The sequence below is a fragment of the Stegodyphus dumicola genome, chromosome 7 (genome assembly GCF_044657685.1).
Source record: "Stegodyphus dumicola isolate Sdum_Otavi_A_Nest chromosome 7, ASM4465768v1".
Lineage (NCBI taxonomy): Eukaryota > Metazoa > Arthropoda > Arachnida > Araneae > Eresidae > Stegodyphus > Stegodyphus dumicola.
In genome coordinates this window covers 155,689,505-155,706,928 of record NC_140774.1, presented here as the reverse complement: position 1 = coordinate 155,706,928, position 17,424 = coordinate 155,689,505, and the positions used below count along the sequence as shown (strand labels likewise).

The 17,424-nt window shown below is 32.2% G+C and overlaps 1 protein-coding gene across 1 annotated transcript in view; it reads left to right on the top strand.

The window, feature by feature from the left end:
• LOC118186681 (lutropin-choriogonadotropic hormone receptor-like) overlaps positions 1-17,424 on the top strand; it is a 249,337-nt gene that overhangs the window by 94,048 nt on the left and 137,865 nt on the right. The window contains exon 9 of the mRNA XM_035356806.2: positions 3,564-3,913. Coding sequence (XP_035212697.2) covers positions 3,564-3,913 — 350 coding nt within the window. The remainder of the gene's footprint in view (positions 1-3,563; positions 3,914-17,424) is intronic.

The window sequence follows — 17,424 nt, the reverse complement described above, 5'->3', positions numbered from 1 at the left end:
AACAAAAAATATTAAAATGTGAAAGCTTTCAGATATTTTAACATTTTATGGGATACCTTTATTTTTTAAATATCATGTTCTTCGCACTTAAACCCTAAAACACAATTCAACAGCAATATCACAAAATAATTTCTAAACGAGCATATGTTTAGAATTTCTGAAACACAGTCTTTCGCGCTGGAGATAAAAATGTTTTTTCCGTACAGTGATGCCATTGCTCGCTTTGAAATCGAATACAGGGCTCTAATATTTGGTGGCAACAATTTGAAAAGTGGACCGGCATTTTTACTGAATCAACGCAAAATGCCAAAACGAAATTAATAGTCCTTTTGGGTAAATTGTCCCTTTGAACTAATAATTTTAAAATAAATAAAAGTAAACAAATAAACTCTGATAGGGTTCAAAATTTAACGGTCGTCCAAAAAAGGCTATTTTAAAATTTAATATGGTTTATCAGTATAGATTAACTGCAGACATGCCCATGTGAAATACCAAAACGTTTTATAGGATCCTAGATAAATAGACATTTAGATTAACATGAGAACTTTACATATCTTCTGCATATTTAAAAGTGAAACAAAATGTGTAATGTAATTCTATAAAAATATTTATTGTTTTTAATTAGTTATTAGTCCAAAGGGATTTGAATCCCGAAGGACTATTAGTTTCGTTTTGGCATTTTGCGTCGGACTCATAAATGTCGGTTCACTTTTCAAACTGTTGCCACAAAATGTTAGAGTCCTGCATTATATTTGAAGAAATTAAATAATGAAAAATCTGCATAAATGTATGTATATTTCTCGTATTGTGATAAAACAACGGTACATAGAGTCATCGAATTTTGAATAACGTAATCCTCCAACGAATATGAGCATGTGGAAGACCAAATTTGAAATTTGAAATTTGTTTTATGATCGATTTCCTATTTTTTAAAACTTTGACGAATTTTTGATTAACAAACTCAAGGATTTCAAAGCGAGGAATGGCAACGTTGTGCAGAAAAAACATTTTTATCTCCAGCGCGTGAGTCTCTGTATCGGAAATTCTAAAGATATGCTCGTTTTAAAACTATTTGGTTTGCACTGGTAATGCACTGGATCTTATGGTTTAAGTGCGAGGAACATGATATTTAATAAAGAAAGGTAACACACAAAATGTTAAAAAACGCCCCTTTGGACGTAATTTAAAATCTGAAACATTTCAGATTTTTTTTATTATGTTTAAATTCACTTTTATTCAAATTAGTTAAATTATGTTTAAATGCACTTTTATTTAAATTATTTAAATTATGTTTAAATGCACTTTTATTCAAGTCAGGTTAAAATTTTTTAAAAATAACATTCTTAAGAACAGTATCAGTCTCTTCTAATAGCTTAATTTGTTAATAAATAAGAGACAGATTAAATTTCAAAGATAAATATTTTATATTTTGCCGAACGGCAACAGGCTTTAATTAAAAGTTAAATCAAGCAAAATATGAAAACAGTGCCCAGTGCATCAGAACTTCCTATAAAACCACGGTCTACATCATCTTATCTTATATAAACTATGATCCAGATCATCTTATCTTATGTAAATTATGATCAGATTATAATTACTATAGCTTATATTGAGAGATTTAGTATAAACTATGGGCCAGATCATCAAAGTCTTCCGTACAGGCTGCTCAAGTTTCAAGGGAATTAATTAATTTATCCAATCAATAATTAATAACTTTGGTTCTATAACTTCTAATTGCACTTGAACTGTTTGGTATTATAACGTCTTGTTAAAAATGAAATTAAGGTGAAAGTATACCTTTTAAATCTTATCTTTATTATTGTTTCAATTTATTTTTAATGGAAGATCTTCGTTTATTTACTGCGAATTTAAATTTATTGTTATATTCAGAATGTGTAAAGAAGTAAACATTATACGAAATTAAAAGTTAATCGAATTTATTTACAAAATGACTTTTTGAAAGCCTTTTTCACTGTATGTTTCTAAATTAAATCGCTTTGCATTATTCACTCACTGTTTTAGCAATTACTTTGGCTCTTGCAGCAATAATAGAATTTCCTTTATTATTGTCACGCAGCCGTCATTCTTTGCACAATATGCTCGTAAAAATATGTTGATCGGTTTTCGTTCTTTATCTCGCAATGACACCTGATTATTATGATTCGATAGGGAACTGGTCAAAAATTTAATTCCGTTAATTCTGTGGAACGTATCTTGTCAGGGATAATTTGTTCTTGTGACAGTTATAATTACAACATGTCATTTGAGCATACGCTTCCTGTTTCAATTTAATTTTACTTTTATTAGAATCAAGAATATATTTACGTATAAGTTCTTTTTATGAGAGAAATATTTTATTATTTATGTGTACATTAGGTTGCATTATTATCGTTATAAAAATATAGTATAATAGATATATAATATTATTACGTGCTTTGTATTCGTCAATTTATCTTTAATATTTTATAATCACTCCAGAATTCGTGAGATCCGTGGTTCGAGTCCTAGCGAGGCCATTGCTCATTTTTCACATCTACTTTGAAATAACCTAATGACTCTACAAATTGTAATTTGTTTTAAGGTATTATGGAAACTATAACTGAGCCAATTTTTTTAGCACATTTCCTAACCTTTTTTCGTGGATTATATTATTTCTATTAGTAGGTAACAAAGACCATTTACAAAAGATATTGTATTTGTTGCAAAAATAATGCAACGGCTTTTGTAAAGAGTCTTTGTTACCTACCAAAAGAAATGACATAAGCCAGGAAAAAAGATTTGGGAATATGCGCACGCAGTTGGTCATATTATATTTTCTATTATGCCGTCAAAAGAAATTACAGTTTTAGCTGTAAGACCTGCTTACCTACATTTACCACTTGTAAATCCTGCTTACAAGCAGTAAACGCCAGCTACGCCTTCCTCCGTCAGCTGTCATCTGTATTTGTTGTGTTAAAAGTTTCACAAACCTTCATTTCTTATGGATATCTTTCTAAGATTCAGACTTACCAGATGACTCTTTTATGCTTCACCTGAAGTTTCTACAGAAGGAAAAAGAAATCCTGAAGTGACATGATTTTATTGCCATCTCCAGAAAATTCTGTAGTGGGATGGTACAATATTGTCATATGGTATCCTCTCATATGGTACAATAAGACATTTCCATATGGTCTTTATTTACCAGTTTTCTACCACCTGCCGAAGAAATAACTTGGATTTTACTTACATAATCGTTTCAGCCTTATCTCACTAATCATGAAATTAATATGTTAATATTCTGTTCACTTTCAAATTTAATTGACAATACATTTATAGTACATATACTTTTTGAATAGCAGGAAGCAAATCATAGAATTTTAGGTACTTATTAAAATCGCCACCGTACTTAGTCACCAAAACTAGCAAATTTAATTGCATTATGTTTAAAAGTAAGTTTCAAAAATCGCTAAAGGTTTATGCAGTGGCCTCTTTAACAAAGAAGGTATTTATTTTTATGAATATTATTTCATTTTAAATGTACTTATTTTCCTTCTTTAAAATATACGTTTTGTGCTTTTTCAAAGGGATCTTTCAGAGACGAGCATTCGAATGCTGCCAACTCGAGGACTGAGTTCTCTGGAAACTCTGAAAATTACGGATACATTTGCCATGAGGAAGTTCCCTTCGGTGTTACATTTTCCAGAAATCAAAGAGGCCCACCTTACATATCCTTACCATTGCTGCGCCTTCAAATTCCCAATTACTCACGATCCTAAGGAATTTACTCGACTACAATCATTAAGAAGAGATCTTCACAGACGATACTGCGCCTCCACTACCACAGATTATCCTACAAGCCATGTAACCGCCTCGATGATTGAGAAACGATATGTATCTCGGGCTGCTCCTGAAGACGAAATCGAAGATAACGATGGTATGTGATTTCTTATCAAAATATTGTGATAGTTGTTTTTCTGTCGTTCCGAGTTGTGCCTGAGCATGTTTTCTCCAAGACATATCCCACAATAACTGTACTTTAATCAAGTATAAAAATTAATTAACTCATATAGAACAATTTATATTATAAAAATTTTTACCTTTTCTCTGTCATTTGCAATAAACGGGATTACACAATAATAGTGTATTAAAAATTCTTAGCAACAATTCTTAATTTACAATAATGTAACTTGATCTGGTTTTAATGTTTAGTTTTGTTAATGTTTAATCTGTTGCATTATTATAACTATGAAAAAATTGCAGTGATCCGTAAATTTATCTAAACGTATTTAATTCAGTTGAGTTTTAAACATCCATCATTTATAAGCTTCAGAACTTTTCAATCATTTGTGAACGACTGAGAATCATGATGGAGTAATTTAGCAGTTTTGAACATTTAATTTTGCTTGTTGAAGTTCATTAGACATTTCGAAGCCAGGTAATTTGACAAATCAACTTTGCCTTGGCTGGCATTCGAACCACGAAGCTTCCAATCTCCAGCTGAACGTATTAAGCATTTACATTACGAGACACGCATTAACGAATGTGATATTTCCTTACATTCTTCATCGCTTAAAGAGCAACTGTGGAAAAGCATGTGATCCAGCTGACCAACTCCAGATTTTGATCAATTAGCATCCACTGCATTTAAATTTGATCCCCACTGTGGTGGCTTATTAAGTTTTTCGAAGAAGTCGGAGAATAAGGGAAATCAACAATGACCTCGTCAATATTCAAACAATAACGTTTCCGACAGCAAGGTAGACATGTTAATTTCTTACACCATGAAACGTGCATGAAAACATGCAGTAATTTCTTATACGTTCTTCAGTTTCCAAAGATACAGTCTGTTTTTTTTATACTGAAAAAGTTATAACTTGGTTAACATTAGTGTAGCGGCACCTCTTGCGGAGAATAGATTTCTAAATGTCCTGTTTGGAACACTCAACGAGCCATCAATAATGGATTCAACATTCTGCGTGATGCTCACTTGTGCTTCTTGATCTGTTGTTACTTGTCCGTGTAGTAATCTTTAGCACAGATGACAATTGTGGCGCACAAGTTTTTCATGTCCTCAAAAATGGTAAGTGACCTTGGGATTCGATTGTGGATCTGTTACGTGGAGGTTAAATATCTTAACGCTATCGCGAAACAGCTCGTGACAGTTTTGGATATTTAAACTGTTTCGTGGTCAGAGCGTCTGACTGGTTTTGGGGATTACTACACATTCCCCGAGCATTTTTAATGCTACTGAATTGCGGTCGTAGTTATGATACATGCCCATTGAATATAACTGATCGTCGCTTTGGTGAGCTGCGATCCCAATGCATGGGCGTGCCTAGGTGTAGCATCGTGACGCGTGGATACAATTCGTTCATTGCTCTGAAGTCGGTGTCCTTGTAACGTTCGAGGTCATGAATTTGACGATCCTGAAGGGTAATGCTTAGGCGGGCTTCTCGGTATCTTGTTGCTTGCTCGTGTTGCCATTATTAGTACACATGATACATGAAAGACTTTTCCATGTCCTTGACGATTTTAAGTGACTTTGGTGTTCAATCGTGAATCAGTAAAGTGGCAGTTAAATACTTTGCTGCTATCGCAAAAGTACTCCCTTGAGATTTCGAATATTTGAACTGTTTCACGGTTCGAAGGTCTGATTGGATGCCGGGTAGTAAAATGGGCTATTTCTAACAAGATTGCCATAAGAAAATTAAAAGTTTGATCTTATGGAATAGATGCATAGTAAATTTATTTTTTGTTCCTGAACCCGACACCAGTAAGTTTCATGATAATTGAATTAAAATTTTACTTTGTAATTCACTAAAGGAGAATGTTCATTTCAGTTACCGAAATTGTGGTCAAAACCACAGAAAAGATTTTTGTTGTTTATAAAATTTTTTGCCCTATTCTATTGAAAGTGTTTACATAAAATGATATTCTTTATTTTAAGGGGCATTGTAATACGAAGTGCGTGACTAAGTCAACATATAAAGAAATGAAGCCTGTAGCTACATTCTTTGCATCTTTTGTATATGTATGTATATACATATACAGAGAGAGAGAGAGAGAAAGAATGATGTAATTTAGCATCTAAGAAAAGCTAAATGGAAAAACTTACCTTCAACCCAGTGCCAGTTTTCAAAAGCAATAATAATGTAAAATTACAAGGAAAAAACAGTAAATGTAATAAAATAATATAATTTTTTAAAAACTTCCTTACAAAAAAAGGGAACTTGCAGGGAAACTGCAAAGGCATTAATGTTGAAATACAAGTAAATGCACACTCGATAACCAAAGTTGAAGTAAATGCATACAATATTAAAGCAACTTTTATTTTATAATTTCAAAAAAAAAATGAAGGATGCGAAAATGAAAATAAACAAAATAAAATTAACAAATTAAAAAACAACGGAACTAGAACATCGTATTAGAGGGCGGCACATACAAAATTCCATCAGCTGCATTTCTGATCTCATTATGTCACTCAGGAAAAGGTTTTATTCTGAAAATTTTCAAGCAAGAAAAGATTACCCCAAATAATCATTAACAGGGAGTGAACTGATTAGCCTACCCCTACACAATCCATTCGTAACAGACTTAAACCACAAACTTTCTTGGGACATTCAGGCAATAAACTAATTATTTTATATGTCCATCGAAATTACACTTTGACAAAGAGTAAGAACATTATCCTTTAATCATAAGAATTTCTGAATAGATGCAACATATTTTCGGACAAAGTTAATCCCTTAATTCCCTAATGAAGACGGATTATTGCGGTGCACTTATAATTTTAAGTAACTTTTACTAAATTAACTCATTTAGTGGGCCAAGGAGGTATTCATTTTTACAGAAACAACTGATCTGTTGTTTTTCATGAGAGCTCTTGTTAAGAACTTTGTTTTTATAGTAACAGCTGAGTCGTTTCTCACCAATTTGCTTCATTAGCGAGGTGATATAAAAATGCCTCGCCTGGCATAAAGTATCTATGGGAAAAGATTACATTAAACTAAGCAAGTATCACATTCTCCAGTATCATTGGTGTTCTGTGTCAACTACCGTACCGGTGAGCCCGGGTTCGAATTCAGAGAAAGCATGGATATTTGTTAGCGTATAGTGTCTGCACGATTAGGAGGCACTCAAAAAACATGGTCAGTCAAAAGTCCTCTCTCGAGATGCGGTAGGAGAATAGAGGTGAGTGTTCCTGGCTTGCCTCCCAGAGAGTTCGCCCTTAAAATAGAGGAGGAACTGCAAAGTTAGGGAGTAGTATACCTGCGAGACCAATGATGAAATTCTAGTGTCTCGCCCATTCCTTTGGTATCTGTATTAATTGAGTATGGTTTCCATCTGCATTTCCACAGACCTCTCGAAAGTAAAAGGGATTCGTAGTAGTGGCCTTAATGAAGCAACAAAAACCAACAAATGTTGAATGCAAACAATTACTTAATATAGCTATGCCATCCTTTCTTTTTCCCAGATTCTACATTTACGATTTACCGTTATCAACTCTTCCATGCAATGGAAATTGAACTCTGTCAGTCCAGAAAATACTCAACAACCATTGTATATCTTCTACAGCTTTCATGAAAGCCGGCTTCGATAATTTATAGGATGAAGTAATTGCGTAGGAGTAAACTTTCAGTGCGCAGATAAGTATATGGAATACCAATGTCTTTGGTACACCAGTTCCTTGTCTCAATCTTCCTCGTACGTCATTCGTTAGTACCCTGACAATAATATAAATTTACGAAGCCATAGAGTGGGTGCGGATCTCTGGCTAATGTGATGCGTCACTACAAGTGAGATCACACAAAATCTTCTGTTCCTTGCAAATGTTGTACTGGGGAAAGTAGTCTTCATAAATGACTTGTTGTCTACCTTTCTTCATTCGAAATGTTCGTAAAACTTTGAGGGCTATTCAAAACATAAATTAAACAGTATCATCAGCAATGCTTTTTCCAGCAAAGTTTCCAGTAACAGCGAAATTTTACGCTAGTGAGAGAATATTCAAAAATTAGTTATTAGGTATACACCTTGCACATTTTAACACTCTGATTTACATATCCCTTCCGATTTGAATACGTGAAACGCCATCTGTCGGCAGGTATTTGACCTAAAGACATTGTTTTCTACCGAATAAAACTTCCTATATGAGACTACCATTTCGCTAATCGTGACCAAATACATACGTTCCTTCAATTATTACTATAGTTCTAATTTTTATGAACTTAGCAAACACCCTTCATATACACTCAAATTCAATCAAGATTCAAACTCATGCACAATAGTTTGTTTAATATATGAAGATATATCTTATTTTCTCTATTTCTAAAGGATAAAAGTTTTTTATTTCGTTTTCAGTGAAGGAATGTTAAATTTATATTATTCAGTAGCATAAACTAAAGAACGCATTACACTTTATTTAATGTAATTTTCTTTCGTTGTCCTTAATTTCTTACTTTACCTTCAACTGAATTTAAATCGTTTCGGTTTCATACAAATGTAACTGTAAATTTTTCTTTTCTAAACTGTTTTCTCTTAGTAAACGCCAACAAAAAATTTAGTTTAAAAACCCCATTGTCCATTCATTACCTTCCAAATGAAATATCGATTAGCTGTACCAGGTCAACTCTCTTCGGTTAACAGACTGGGATCAGTGCTTCAATTCAAATACCCAGCATTTCATAAGTTTTTATAACCGTTAACGGCTCCTGTTAAGTCTCCCACTGGTTGCCAGTATGCAGCATGTGTATGAACTCCCGCAGAAGTATCAAATGCAAGCTTTCGTATTCATTTATCCTTAGTTCTTTCTAAAGTAACGGACATAGCACAAAACAATACACATGATACAATACACATGAATTAACTAATGTGGGTTGATAATACAGTATGTATCTCTACATCAAAGAGATGACTAATTACTAGAATTTTTAAATCCCCATTTATTTAATTATGTATGAATTTGAAGTGAAGCGATAATTCTACAGCAAAGAAAGACGTAACACTCTTAAATCAACTAATTAAATTACATTATGGACTTTTCTAATGAATAGCCAAAAAGCATTTACTTAATTTACTTAAGTTCTCTTTACGGAGCTTATCGAAAGAGCTTTCTTTATGTATTATTTTCAAGGCTAAACTCATTTATGTTCTCTGTGTAACGTTAAAGATTAAAATGCAGTATTAATACCGTTACAGTGCTCCTGCTGATATTTGATATTTGGTATTATTTTTTTTTTCAAATAAGCCTGGAAAAATTGTACAAATTGCCTACTTAACGTTACTAAAAATTTTCTTTTGCTTATCAAAGTCGGAAAAAAACCTAGAACAAAAAAAAATGCAATCTGAAAATTTCGAGAATTATAATTTAACAATTCGAAGAACTGGCGTTCCAGTTCCAAAATGTTTAAGAAATACCCAAAGAATTTTAAAAATACAAATATTATAAAATTTAACGAAAATCTGTTCGGAATAGGCAGATTTCAGTTTCACACCTGATATACCTTTAAGCTAAGCCATCATGATAGTTTAAAACGAGTCCTCGGAACGTAAACATGTAAAACAAAAAACAAATCCTATATTTAAAATCATATCTGAAAGCTGGAAAGACCAAATGATACAAAATAAATTTATGACACTTAATTATGAAATGACTCTACGCCGAGGCATTTGCCTTTGTTTAATATAGAAATTACCTATTTATTTTACTGGATCGCTTACGTACGAAGCTTGGAACAAACATTTCGTTCAAACGAAAGTGCTTTTTATCTAGGCACGAAATCTGCGAAATGAAAGTGAGAAACACCTGAAAGAGCTTTGGCTCGAAATACTTTATAAAGAGCTTACCAGCGGCCAAGCGGTAAAGTCGCTGAACGCTGGTAGCTCGGTCCGATGTTCGAATCCCGCGAACGGGCTGGCTGCTTTGGCGTTTTCGTGGTTTTCCCCATGTGTAACGTGTATAAGAGCCAGTTTCCCTTAGAAAGTCTTCCACGGAGGCATCCCTCCCCTTAGGCAGATAGCCCTCGAGGCTTTGCCATAATCACACACATACTTTATAAAGCAGGATTGAAAGAATTGCCTTATTTTCTTTCTTTAAGTCCTCAGCTTTCTACTAGAAGAATCTTAAGCTCATCATGACTTTAAAAACCTTTGTGGTGTAGACTTTTAATTTTTCACATGGTGTTAGATATAATTTACACTAGCATAACATTAATTATAAGCTAGGGAGGACAAATTGTCAGATCTTTCATCTGTTACAGTCAAGCAAAACATTCTTCTTCAGCTTCATTTCAATTCTTTCTCAGCAATCAGAAACATTCTTATGTTGAAGATGATGAAGGAAGCTTAGTCGTCCTTTGAAATTATAAAAGTCCCATTTGCTTACATTATAATTCTTGTTTTTAATCTCTGATTTCATTAGCAATAAGTTTGGCTTGATTTGGAAAAACCAATTGACGTCGGCAACTGGAATTTTGTATATCAGAAGTAGAAGTAATTAAACTTCTACTGAATTAGATTTTCTGACAATCATACACATTGATAAAGAAAGAGTAGGGTAAGTTTAACATTAGTTAAAATAACAGTTTTTGAAATTTAAGCTATAATTTAAACTGCGGTTTCGTTTCGCTTATTCGGATGTCTCAGTTTAAATTTACCATAAACAGAAGCTGAACAATTGAAGCAGCTCCACGAAATCAGTTATGGCAGATTTCGTGACATTACACTATTATACTCTATTTATTACCCAATATATACCAGACTATTATGTAAAAAGATTGCTGTCTAGTAAGCATAGAAAATTAAACTTACTGCAGTTGTACGAATACCATGAATATAAAAGCTGAACAATACTGATCTGACAAGAAGAATCTTGAACTAAAATAAGAAACTAAATCATGCAGTATCTAATCATGGACAAAAGTGACTGCTAAGATCTGCTTTAACACGATTTCAATTAAATTAAACAATAGAGCAGACTCGAATAACTTGTTGAACAAGTCAAGTACGTTAAATTTTTTAACGCTTAACTAATATTTAGGTATACAAACACTGCAAAGAAAGCACTTATTGATATTCTAAACTTATACTGCTGAGGGCAATTGCAGTTTTTTAGAGAAAAATAATTTCAGTCTGCTTCTACTTCTCGGTACTTTTCTGGTAAACCTAAAGCTGAAGAATTAGGCTGATTATTTATACTTATATTTTTTATTTGGTTAATATATTTAATATTTAGATAAATGCAAGAAACGCATTTCTTGAATTTCAAGCATGTATGCATTTCAAGGAAGTCAGAATTGGGCCGCCTATTTAATTTTATACAGGCGGTTAATTTTATACAGGCGTCCTAATTGTAAATAAAGCTACATATTAAACTGCATTTGCTTGACTTGACGCACGAAACCCTCCTCTTCAAACAAAAGCATTATGTATATCCATTAGTAATTATGTCTGCTAAAGATATTATATAAAATTCTGAACAATTCTGTAATCAGTATTTTTAAACTAGATTTAAATTAAATTCTATTTCAGATCTTCAAATAACTTTGAATTTTTCAATAGTTATGAACCTTGTTTCAACCACAAGTCTTTGCCTTGATTTTTATACGTTTATACATTACAGTAAATCTTGTTATTGTATGAGGTATTTCTCCCACCTTTCTAGCGTGCCTTCGTGGTGTAGTGGTTTTTCACGCTGGGCCGGTATTTCAGAGGTCGGTGGTTCGATTTCCGGCGAAGGCGATTACTAAGTGTTCATCCTGCCTGCTTTCAAATCATCCTAATGTCTCTACAATTGTTTAATATGTTAATAATCTGTTATTATCTAACAATTAACGTATTATTCTCCGTTCCATTTTATTACAAACTTTGATCTGTTATGAAAGACATTTTTCACCGTAAGATACGAAACGTTTTGTATTTCTTTTATTAAAGATTACTGAATATTTTACAAATTGGAATTCCTGATCTACAGCAGTATGAAAAATTTCGATTTTACATTTACGATATTGACAAGTACAGGCGTGCATACGATAACGAAAGTAAATCCTGCACATTTTTTATCAAATATCAAATATATGTAAATTAAGAAATTTCTTTTTATTAATAAACATCTACAAATCAATCCTAATATAAAGTATTTAAAATAAAAGTTTAAGAAACATCTATGTTTACCTTAAAACTTACCTTCGTGGAGAAATTTCTAAGAGAATGTGGCTCGTATACACGTCACACATGAGGAAAACCACAGAAGTGCCCATGCAGGCACTCCGTTTGCGGAATTCGAGCCCTGGTCCGAATTACCAGTGTTTAGTGATGTTACCGCTCGGCCGCTAGTGGGCCGTTAAAACTTATAAAAGGTAGTTTATGAGCAATTAAGCCAAATATGATAAATAAGTAAAATGCTTTTAAAGGAACCCAAAAGTAAATGACTATAAGTAATATTCTTATCATTGAAACAGTTAAAATATGAGTGGACCAATATATGAATGTATCCTTCAAGCATTTAAAGTGAATGATGATGCAAGCTGGATCTAAATAACTAATATTATTAAATTCTAATAATTATTATTATTAGCTTATTAAATTCTTAAATTATATACGTTAAAGTAGGCTTATTAAATTATATACGTTAACTAAATGAAATGACAAAACAAATTACATTTTCCAGCTTCTTTTTTTATTAGAATAAGTGAAAGAAGTAATAATTAAAACCAACTTTAACCTACAAAGTATGCAAGAAATTATATGCATTTCCTGCTTACAATGCGGTGAGAGAAAGAAAAATCATCCCTAAAAATATAAACTCCGTAATAATTTTCATTGGTTTCTTACGATTCAGCCTAACAGATTCCTAATGAACAATGGCTTCTGTATGTAAATTTTCAAGGTAGAATTTACATTTTGTCTTCCAGCCAATAGCTGTTAGATGGACGGAATATAACGAAAATGCTTTGGAATAGAACGAAAATGCTTTGGTTAATAACGCACAGTGGTTCCGAAAAGCTTTTCAGGGGAATAATATGACTGACGAAATGGAGAAGGTAGTAAGCGAAGCAATCCCCCCTCCCCGAGGGACTACAAATATTGAACAAAGTAAAATACAAACCATCAGAACGCTATCCAGTTTCCCATGCAGAGAAATGTAAAAAGAAGTAGCACTTGAGAGATATGTAAACAAATGAAATGAGATATGTTTCGGTGAAGGACGTTATTACGCCGTTTTATAACAGCAGACTTATAAAACGGTCTTTGCCAAAGTCAATACCATCCACTTCTTTTCATTTCTGTACGAAATGATATTGATACCAGTGAGATAATAACATAATAAATACAGCCATACCCATATCAGGCACCAGCTGCCTCAAAAAATGATGATAGCTAAGGTAATTTCACGATGCAGAAAAAAAAAGAATCAAGGGGGAAAAAAGCAAACTAATTGACAACCACATTCCTTAATGAATTGTTTTAGCAACACAAATTTTGCCATGCATAATTCATAACTATATCTTAGTTCCCGCATTCAATAACTTTTCATCGTTCTCAATTAATAATTGTTTGCATATTTGCCCGTGAAAAAAACCATACGTTCTTTCAATATGACATAACGTTTTATTCTTACCAGTTTTTATATCACTTCTTTGATATAAAAGCGTACTAAGAAAGATAAATGGAAATGAGGAATTTAAGAACGTTTTCTGTATATGGGCAAAAAAGGTAAAATTTTAATTGGAATTAATCCCCGGTAGTTGTTAGGAATTTACCTTCTGGGTACTCTAGAATGTGATAATCATTTCGGGAAAAGATTTTACGGCTGGAAATGGTTTGGGGTAAGCTGTTTAGGAAACGAAAATTTAGATGACTATCTTTAAAATTTTTTCTTAAATCATGCTTAATTTTAATGAATTAAACTTTATGACATCAAGTTTAAGATCAATTTATAGCTTTTAAATATTCTTTAACTCTGGAATTTTTCCGTCATAATTCCTAACTTGAATTACTTTTTTTTTAAACTGTACAAAAACGAATATTATTCTAGCAAGTCAAGACGCCATTTGGGAGTCAAAAATATTTTATTGGTCCTTTCTTTCAGTAAGTTCTTTAGCATCTTGAAGTTTCAAATAATTTTTAATGGTAGATTTTCAAGAATATAATTATGTTAATGGTTTGCGTAATAAAAACTAAATATAAATGAATGATGAATTAATAATTTAGGTAAAAAGTCTTTATACGTTAAGCAAGTTACTGACAATTAAGTATCAATAACAAACATATTTTGTAAAATTAAAATTAATATAATAATTATAAAATATATTTTATCAATGCTAATTAAACGATAACATGACAAATACTTAATATTTTCATAGCAGCAAAACGGATTGTTATGTTTTAGAACATGCTTATAAGACAAGTGTTATATTTAACATCATCTACTAATGTTGCATTAAATACAAATCTACATATCAATATATACGCCCCAAATAACTAGTAGTAAATGATAAATGACATCATTGGTTAGCCTATGAGATTACTATTTACATGCATCATCGGAGAATGGCGAAATAGTTAAGCGAAGAGCTCAATACAGTGTTTGCCAGAGTGACTGCCATCCGCTGTTGAAGACGTAATAGAAATTCTTTTAAATCTAGCACTTGTTGAAAACTATATTTAGCATTAATCTTGTTACTATATTTATTACTATATTTATTTATATTACTATATTTAGCATTAATTTTGTTGATTTAAATATACAAGTTTGTAGCAACTGGCATTTGAACGATTTCCTACAAATAACTATGTTGTTTTGTGATATTCTTTTGCGGTCGCTTGTTTTTTGCCGTACAACTCATTCATAAAGAAATTAAATACCATGTAATTCCATGTATAAGCTGACAAAATTTAGCAAATGTTTTTATTACGGAAGTCTGGGACTCGGCTTACATATAAGCTTAAAATACGTTTTAAATAATTCTGTCACAAAAATGGCATTATAGGTTAAATGACTAAAAACGTTATTTTATTTGATTAAAACACGTAATATAAATTTTTAATATCGGTACCTGACTCGGAATTCTTTCTGTTGAAGATATCGTCTTCCACTTCACAATTAACATCAACAATTAACATCATTGCCATCCGCCTCATAAATAGGGTCATCATCAGTTTCGCACACAGAATTGCTCAGAAATGGGGATATAGTTTATTCTAAAACTAGCAAAAAACATTGTCTTTTCGTCTGGACATATTTTACTATTTAGCAGAAACGAGAAATTATATTTTACTTGCAAAAGCGAAAGTGCTCTTAAAGAGAAAAAATATTTTTGTAATTTCTTTACAATGGTTACCACAAATGATACTCAAAGTAAAATTTGTTATTCTATTGCATAGTTCCAAATGGTATGCAAATTTAAAAAGTCGGCAGAATTGAGAAATATGAATTATTGGCGTTAAAACTGCTTTTTCATTTAGAAGTCCTCTCACCGCCTTTCTTCAGTGGAAGTAAAGGCGAACTACCACTTATCTTCAGCTCTTTTGATGTAAAAGATCTATTTTGTGTGGCTGATTCTTGTGCTATTAATATAAGAGGATCTCTGCAATATATTGAAACCAATAATATCCAGAATCATATCTATTTATTTAGAAGGGGAAATAACTCCTCAAACCAGAGCATCTTCCTCCTCGAATCAGAGTATCCCTTTTGCCAAATGTAATCATTTTGAAAATGTTTTTATTATCAGTTTAATATACTAGACATAATTGAATATGTTAAATTTATTATTTTTTAACTATAACCATTGCCATAAATAATAAAAATTAAAGGAAATAAATTATTGAAAAGTGTACTCCTTATCTTTAAATCGCTTGGGATATTAAAAATATATTTATAATATTTTAAAGATACGTTAAAAAACTTTGGTATTCTGAATGACAGCAAAGCATATTGGAAATGCATATTAATCTTTGAATTATGTGAAATTAAACCGATAAATCCACAGAATCCTTTAGCTTTCAGTTTGTAAGTAAGTAGTAAATCAGTAATTTTAAATAATTTAAATTTCTCTCAGGGTCCAAACCAAAGATGGTGTCTCAGAAGACTAGAAGGCAAATTATTTAATTCCCTGCGGATTTGATATATCAATCCTTTAAGTGGCACGCAGAAGTTTCATATACTTCCCATATTTGTATATTCACATTAATTTAATTTAATGGTGATGGATTTGAAGTATTTATTAATTGCTTGCGAACACTGTGTAAACATTCTACTTGGAGAGATATCAAAATTGACAATGCCAGTTGCTCGATAAATGCATGTAGGAAACCAGAATTCCTACCTCTAATTAAATTTCATTCTCATTCTTCTGCCTATTTTCCACTGGATGCATGTATGCAACACTGCTTCTGAATGTAAAGAGGATTAAGTGATTGTTGATCGCGAATTTATTACCAGTGTATCCATATAAAGATCGCATTCTTACGTATTTATATATAGAAAATGAAGACATTCGTGTGTTTCCTCCGAAGCCCTAACATATTCTTGTCAGAAACTGTCACATATACCCCCGGACGCGCTGTAGGAGTGAAAGTGGTCGGCATGTTTAGCCAGAAAGAGAAGTTCCACCGTTCCAATGCCGGCGAGTTCACAACTGATTTTTAGTGTTTCCTCATTCGAAATACTCAATACTCTCTTCAGCGACTTCCTAACCAAAACACAGAGGACAATAATATATCAGCATATGGATTTAGTTGACTGAGTTTCTTGCTCCCGCCCAGTCGACCTTTAATTGGGCAAGAATGCAAGTGTGAGGAGTTGTCGCATTCTCCCTATGTAGTTTAGTTGGTAAAAGCGATGTAAGTTTTAGTTTAAATTATAGGACAGCCATTTAAGAAAATAACATAGAACTGTGCTCATTTCTTTAATTTAAGCTTTGGAAGAGAAGGTGCAGTTTCTTTCTTTGTCACTTAAATACTCTGAATAAACTTATTTTTCTTAAAGGTTATTTTTTATCGACGGACCAGCTTCACTGCTTCGTTTTTAATTATTTTATTTAGAAAAACATCATATACAAATATTTACAGTGAAGCAAAATACAATTTAATTGTGAGCTTCGGTTACAAGTAATTGCTCACGTCAGACCGGTTAGATTTCTTCTTCAAGTCTGTTGCCTCAATCGTAGGAGGCGATAATTTGGCGAGATTCGTTGGCGTAAAATGCGCCAACATCCCGCCCGGCCTTGCTATGTTCACATGCAAGAACTTAACATAAATTTAATTATGAAATACCAGTATTAGAGTTTCAGTTATTCATGTAAACAATAAAATATGTATAGAAAAATATAAAATAAGTGAACAAAACATGAATACAAAATTATTGAGAAAAATCATTTTCAATATAATTACTAACAACTGAGTAACATAATTCACAACTTGCTAAACTTCAATAGGCAATACAGC